Raw genomic sequence first — 6646 nt, 5'->3', positions numbered from 1 at the left:
GCCGCTGCCGGAGAGCTTTCCAAACTTTCGCTCCTGTTAGGCAGACTAAGAGGGATGCTGGAGAGTCTGTTTTCCACGCCAGGGGAAAAGCTCCCGAAAATGAATGTTAAACTTACAGGCAGGTTAATTTGAATAGGTTCTGCGTGACGTCAGAGGCTCGGCTCTTTTAAAACAACGTGCTTCTGAACTGATGTATTTGTAGCACTTTTCTTCTTCCTCCCCGCCCCCCCCCCCCCTTTATTTTTCCGTGGGTGTAAAGTATGTATTTCTGCCGTCACGTTTGCCAGCCTCGGAGCCCACACGTAACAATTATTTCTGTTTCGTAGCTGCAGAGGGGAAGGTGCTAAAATCACTCTACATTTTTTTTTTCCCCTTCGGTTAAAAAAAAAAAAGAAAAAAGAAAAAAGAAAGTTTAAGATTTCATGTAAATAAATTAAATGTGGTTTTCTGCTTCGTCCTATAAGCATCTAGGGACCTGTGGTTACCAATCAATTGGTACAATAGAGCAGAGCCAGGCTGCAATAGCGTGCAGATCAGACGTCTCGCCTTGTTTCTAGATAACTGGGAGCCTCTGTACCATGTCCTATCCTCAGTTTGGCTACCCTTACTCCTCTGCACCCCAGGTAAGACTTTTTGCCTACTGACGTTAATCGATTGAATTTCAGTCCTTATTGATTACTTCCGTCCAGGGCTGAGAGCGGCAGCGATCTTTTCTGGCATGCGGGCGCGGGGAAAACGGCTGCTGGCTCCGCATCTTTCCAAGATGCTCAAGTTCTATCTCGCGCACATATTTTAAAACGGGAGGGAGCACGCGGGATTTAGGGTGCTTGGGGGTGATAACGACGCGGGGGGGGGGAGGATTACAGAGACGAGGGGAGGTGAGAAGGGGAGCTAGAGATCCCCCAACCCCCACCTGCTCTCTGCCCCCCAGCGCTTTTTTCCTCTTTCCCGATTAAATTCAGAGTTTACCAATTAAACACGCAAGTCCTGAGGTCCGGACGGCAGAAACATAATGGGATATTCGAAACCAGCAGGTTAATGACAGATGCCTGCGTGGCTGCTACAAATCTGCACTCAAAATAAATATGCATGAGTGATTTAGAAAAAAGGTTTAAAAACGCAGATGGGAAGCATTGTGCTGCAAGAGGAGAAAACCGGTGTAAAGCCGGTCGTGTGAGAACACATCAGAAAAGTTAGTTTTTAAACGCAAAGGGCTGGAGCGACTTATTACAGAGGATTAAACGCCCACAGTCACGGGGCGTTTGTTTGTTGTTGTTGTGGGTTCTTTTTTTTTTTTTTTTTTTTTTTAAACTGATAAAATACTTGCACCTCTGCGTTTCTCCAGAGCTGTTTTACCCCGACTGAAGTAAAATAGGGGAGGGAGGGGTGCGACATCCCAAAGCTGCGAGCTGATTTAAAAAAAAAAAAAAAACTAAAAAAAAAAAAAAAACTAAAAAAAACCCCACCAAAGTTGGTTACAGTTTGGGAAGTTTCTGTGCCCCCCTGCCCACCCTCAGCGCCGCTCTCTTTCCCACCCCCCCCCCCCCCCCCCCAGTTCCTGATGAGCACCAACTCCCTGACGACCTGCTGCGAGTCCAGCGGCCGGACGCTGGCCGAAACGGGGGCGGCCGCCTCGGCCCAGACCCCCGTCTACTGCCCGGTGTACGAGAGCCGCCTCCTCGCCACCGCCCGGCATGAGCTCAACTCCGCCGCCGCCCTGGGGGTCTACGGCGGCCCCTACGCGGGGCCCCAGGGCTACGGAAACTACGTGACCTACGGCACCGAGGCTCCCGCCTTCTACTCCTTGGTAAGCCCCCCCGGGGGGACGCGCCCGCGGGGGATGCTCCCGCCCCTCCTCCGCGCTGCTCCGCACCCGCGCTGCCCGCGCCGGGGGTGGCCGCTCGGCGGGACCCCTCCGCGGTGGGGGCAGCCCCGGGCTCTCCTCCTCCTCCTCCTCCTCCTCCTCCTGCTGCTGCTGCTGCTGCTGCTGCGGCTCCCCGAGCCGCACGGCGCCCCCCCGCCCGCCCGTGGCGACAGGCGCGGAATCGCGGCGCGTCCGACCCCGCGGTCATGAAATATTCAAGCCCGCCACGGTTCTCACGGTAACGCAATTAAAAGTCGAGCTGGAGCGCGGAGGGCCCGGCCGGGAGGGTAGTTTGGGGCGGCCCAGATCCCGGCTGGCAAAAAATGATGCGCTCTTCCCAGGCAGCCTTTTTTTTTTTTTTTTCTTTTTTTCCCTCCCTTTTCCCCCTTTTTTCCTGGCACCGTAACAGCGCGAGTTAATGTCTCTATCGATCTCGCCGGCCGCCGCGGGCCCTCCGGGAAGGTCCGTCGTGCCCCCCCCCCCCGCCGAGAGCAGGGGGAGCCGGGCGGCGGGGCCGGGGCGGGGGCCGAGCCCTCCCGGCGGCGGGGGCTGAGGGCGGCGGCGGGGTGTCTCTTGCAGAACAGTTTGGAGGCGAAGGACGGGAGCGGGTCTGCGCATGCGGGCATCGCCCCGGCGGCTGCCTACTACCCCTACGATCACACCCTCAGCCAGTACCAGTACGACAGGTAAGCGCACAGCCCCACCCCCCCCCACCCCCCCCCCCGCCATCCCCACCCCTTCACGCCCGCCCCGCTGCGGGGCCGAGGCGCGGAGCTGCCCCCTCGCCGCCCGGCATCTCCCTCCCGGCCCCGGCGACGCCCCCCTCCCCTTCCCCACCGAAACGTCCCCCTCCCGCGGGCAGACCTGCACGGGGTCCTCTGCCCCCCGGACGGGCGGCGGGGAGGGGGGACACACCGGTCCCTCTCGACGGGGGCGGTAATTACCTTTTCCTGCGCGGAGTCAGGCTTAGGCGCCCGGGCATCTCCGGTATGTTTATTAGTTTTAAACCAGCGCAAACCCACTTACACAGCGTCTCAAGCTGCGAGGCCCACTGGGCGCCGATGACCTTTCCTGGAGGATGTGCATTAAATATTCAGACGCAGCCCCCAGTGTCATCTGCGTTAGGTTTCTGCGATTTCAGGAACAACAGGGTAGGAGAGATTACTAATAAAAGGAGTAAGAGGAAATACATTTCTATTAACAGTTACACCCTGGGGTCACCCAGATGTATGCTGTTTGGGGAGGCCCGATCAAACAACAGGAAAGCGGGATTTCTGTGCGTTTGCAAGCTGCCAGGAATCCCCCGCTGCCCGAAACGTTGACATTGACTTTGCCACGAATAAAGGCAGCCGCTTCCTTCCCTCTTTCCCCTGCCACCGCCACGGCACAGCGGGGACTTGCGTGGCCCGGTGCTGCTGCTGGCTGAACCCTTCCTCCTTGCTCTCTTCCTCGGCCTGAATTCTCGAGGCAGGTCGCCCCCCGAAAGCTGAGCTGCCCTCGCCCACCCCCCCCCCGTCCCGCGTCCAGCCGCCCCCGGGGGGGTGCCGCGGGCAAGCGGCTGGGGCCGGGGCCCCGGGACCCCGCGTCGGGCGGGTCGGCGGGGGGCTCGGGCGCCGTGTCACGCTGCGGGACCCCCCTGTGCCCGCAGGTACGGCACGATGGACGGCGGGACGCGGAGGAAGAACGCCACGCGGGAGACGACCAGCACGCTGAAGGCCTGGCTGCAGGAGCACCGCAAGAACCCCTACCCCACCAAGGGCGAGAAGATCATGCTGGCCATCATCACCAAGATGACCCTCACCCAGGTCTCCACCTGGTTCGCCAACGCCCGCCGGCGGCTCAAGAAGGAGAACAAGATGACCTGGCCTCCGCGGAACAAGTGCTCGGACGAGAAGCGGCCCTACGAGGAGGAGGAGGAGGAGGAGGAGGAGGAGGGCTCGCAGGAAGAGGCGATGAAGAGCGGGAAAGCCGAGGGTACCCTGCTAAAAACAGGCACTTAGCGGTTCGGCCGCGGGGGCTCGGCCGCCAGCTCGCCCCCGGGGCGGGCCTCGCTGGTGGGGGCGGCCGCGGGCCTCGCTGGCGGGGGCGGCCGCGGGGCAGCGCGGCGCCGGCAGTGACCGTGTGTCTTGTTTTTGCTGTCCCTTCCCCCCGCCCCGCAGAGCCCACGGGCAAGGAGGAGAAGGAGCTGGAGCTCAGCGACCTGGAGGACCTGGACGCCGCCGAGTCGGAGAGCTCGGAGTGCGAGCTGAGGCGGCCCTTCCCGCAGCCGCTCCCGCAGCCGCTGCCGCTGCCGCTGCCGCTCCCGCTCCCGGGCGGCAGCCACCCGCCGCGGGCCGCCGAGCCCCCCGCCAAGCTGCCGCCGCCGGCCTCCGCCGCCGGGGAGGAGGAGGAGGAGGAGGAGGAGGAGGCGGCGGAGGAAGCGGCGGCGGAGCGGGCGCGGAGCTGCCTGAAGCCGGCGGCGGAGGAGTGCGGCCCCGACCTGCTCGGCGCCCGGCAGCGCGGCTGCGAGTCCAAAATGTGCTTCCAGCAGGGGCAGCAGCTGCTGGAGGCGAAGCCCAGGATTTGGTCCCTGGCGCACACCGCCACCTCCCTCAACCAGGCCGAGTACCCCTCCTGCATGCTGAAACGGCAGGGGGGCTCGGCCGCCGCCGCCGTCTCCGCCCCGGTCAGTGTCATCGACAGGCACCAGGATTCGCCGGTCACCAACCTCAGGAACTGGGTGGACGGGGTGTTTCACGACCCCCTGTTCAGGCACAGTACTTTGAACCAAGCCCTGAGCAACACGACAGTTTCCTGGGCTACCACCAAAGGAGCCATTCTGGAAACGGGCGCCTTGGGACGCGCGGTGGGGAACGGCGCCAACGTGCTCAAGGGGCAGCTCTCAAACTTGGCCCACCATGACTCAAACAAAGAGTTTCTGGCGTTTCCCAAATCAGGAAGCAAAATGTTTTGTTCCTAACAGGCCCGCCGACGGGCGAAGGACTTTCGAACGCTTGAAGAGTCAGCTACACTGAAAAGAGACTTGCGAGAGTTTAAATTCAAAACTTCCTTTCTTTTTTTTTTTTTTTTAAAAAAAAAAACCCAACAGAAACGAGGATTTAAAGTTCAATTCGCTCAGTTCAACGGACAGACTTTGCTCATTGCGGTTCTGAAGAATTTCTCCCGGCTGCGACTTTAAGGGATCAATGTCGTGAAAGTTATTTAATTCCATGTCCAAAAAAGCACGTGCTATAGCGTAGACCTACTTAAAAAGTTTACATCCGAAAGTTTACAAACGGGAAATTTTAATTCAGATTTAATTTAAGGCATGCCGACATTAGTTATAAAGACTTTTTCGAGAGTTTTTCCTCCTGATTTCCTTGTTAGCATATAATTCACAAACAGCACTTCTACTAAGTTTACACCTACTGCACAAATTTATCTTGACAAGAAAAAAAAAAAGAGAATATGTTAAAAGGTATGTTCACTCCAATAAATTGTCTGTTTCAGAGGTAACACAAGTGGTGGCGTTTTGCATTGCGGAACAAACACCTTTTCGGTCTTAAAATTCCCCCTCGGAGCCGGTCCCGGTAATTCCAAGGACTGTCAACAGGCTGCCGGGAGAGGGGAAAAGAGCTCAGCGGAACGCGGGAGGGACGCTTGCCTGCTCTCCGCGCTTCGCCCTGCCCCCGGGGCTCAGGGCTGTGCCCCCCCCCCGCTCCCGGCAGCCCCCCGGGACCGGCGGGGGCGGCAGCGGGGGCTGCCCGTGGGGGTGCGGCGGGCCGGGAGCACCCCCACCCTCCCCACCCCCCGCCAGAACTGCGGGGGGGGGGATTGGGGGGGGTCGGCCCCGAAGGGCCGGGCTCGGCCGCGGTGTCGCCCCCGCCGTGCGCGGTGCAATTGATTCGCATGGAAAATTTGGTCTTTTAAAGAACCGTTGTAGCTTTCCAGCTCCTCTGCCAGTATGGAGAATCGCCGATCCTCCATGAATATTTCAGCACTTCAGGACAGATGCTTTACCGTTTTGACATTAAATAGAGTGCAGCCAACAAAAAGGGAGAGGGAGAAAGAGCGCTCTCGACGTGTGATTCAGGAGCACTCGCAGCCAATTTACCACTTAGATAACAGGCGTTTAAAAGATCTCCTTTCCTTCCCGGGAACGAGAACAAACTTTACTGATCCCCGGACCGGGAGAGAGGGAGGACTGCTGGAAAAGAAACTGCGAGGCAATAACAGACCCCGGCTTAACCCAGACCGGCCTAAACCCCGGGAGCTGCGGTGCCCGGCGCTGCGGGGGGAGACCGAAAGAGCCCGAAGGACCGAGCTGGCACCGGACAAGCAGAAGAGCCCTTCTTGCCCCCCAGCCTCCTCGCCCATCCCACCCCTGCGGCTCCCCGCCAGCCGCCACCCCCAACCCCCCCAAATAAGTAAGAATACAATGTGGAATATGTATGCACACACACAGAGAAATATATATATATATATATATATATATATATAGGGCTACGATAAACGCAAGAGACAGCACCCAGACAAAATATAACATACTTCAGCCCGCAAAGTTTCTAGCGAGACCTGTTAGTGCAAGGACTGAATAAAGGAACCCGGGTTGCGGCGATCAGCTCAAGCCCTTCCCCTCTCTGCGAGCAGCCGTAATTGGATTGTATCCAGTCATATTCCCTGTCATTGTATTGACTTTCGCTCTCTTGGATGATATTATCGAGATCACTGAACCCCTCTGCTGATCTGGCTGTCAAAAGGCTCAGACAGGAGCCCCCGGCCTGGAAAACGCGCATCAGCCAA

At 58.7% G+C, this 6646-nt stretch overlaps 1 protein-coding gene across 1 annotated transcript; it reads left to right on the top strand.

Annotated features, from left to right (window-relative positions):
- Nucleotides 1–578: 578 nt before the first annotated feature.
- Nucleotides 579–4823, top strand: IRX4 (iroquois homeobox 4). Its single transcript, XM_075705993.1, has 5 exons — nucleotides 579–623; nucleotides 1556–1807; nucleotides 2444–2550; nucleotides 3513–3838; nucleotides 4024–4823. The coding sequence occupies exons 1-5, from the start codon at nucleotides 579–581 to the stop codon at nucleotides 4821–4823; spliced, it is 1530 nt and encodes a 509-aa protein (XP_075562108.1).
- The last annotated feature ends 1823 nt before the right edge of the window (nucleotides 4824–6646 follow it).

This window comes from Pelecanus crispus, chromosome 2, assembly GCF_030463565.1.
Source record: "Pelecanus crispus isolate bPelCri1 chromosome 2, bPelCri1.pri, whole genome shotgun sequence".
NCBI classification, from domain to species: Eukaryota; Metazoa; Chordata; class Aves; order Pelecaniformes; family Pelecanidae; genus Pelecanus; species Pelecanus crispus.
This window is presented reverse-complemented; position numbering and strand designations above follow the sequence as displayed.

Coding starts and splice junctions, on each gene's coding strand:
- IRX4 (XM_075705993.1), top strand. CDS start 579: ATGTCCTATCCTCAGTTTGGCTACCCTTACTCCTCTGCACCCCAG. Junction 1,808..2,443: donor CTCCCGCCTTCTACTCCTTG/GTAAGCCCCCCC, acceptor TGTCTCTTGCAG/AACAGTTTGGAGGCGAAGGA. Junction 3,839..4,023: donor GAAGAGCGGGAAAGCCGAGG/GTACCCTGCTAA, acceptor CCCGCCCCGCAG/AGCCCACGGGCAAGGAGGAG.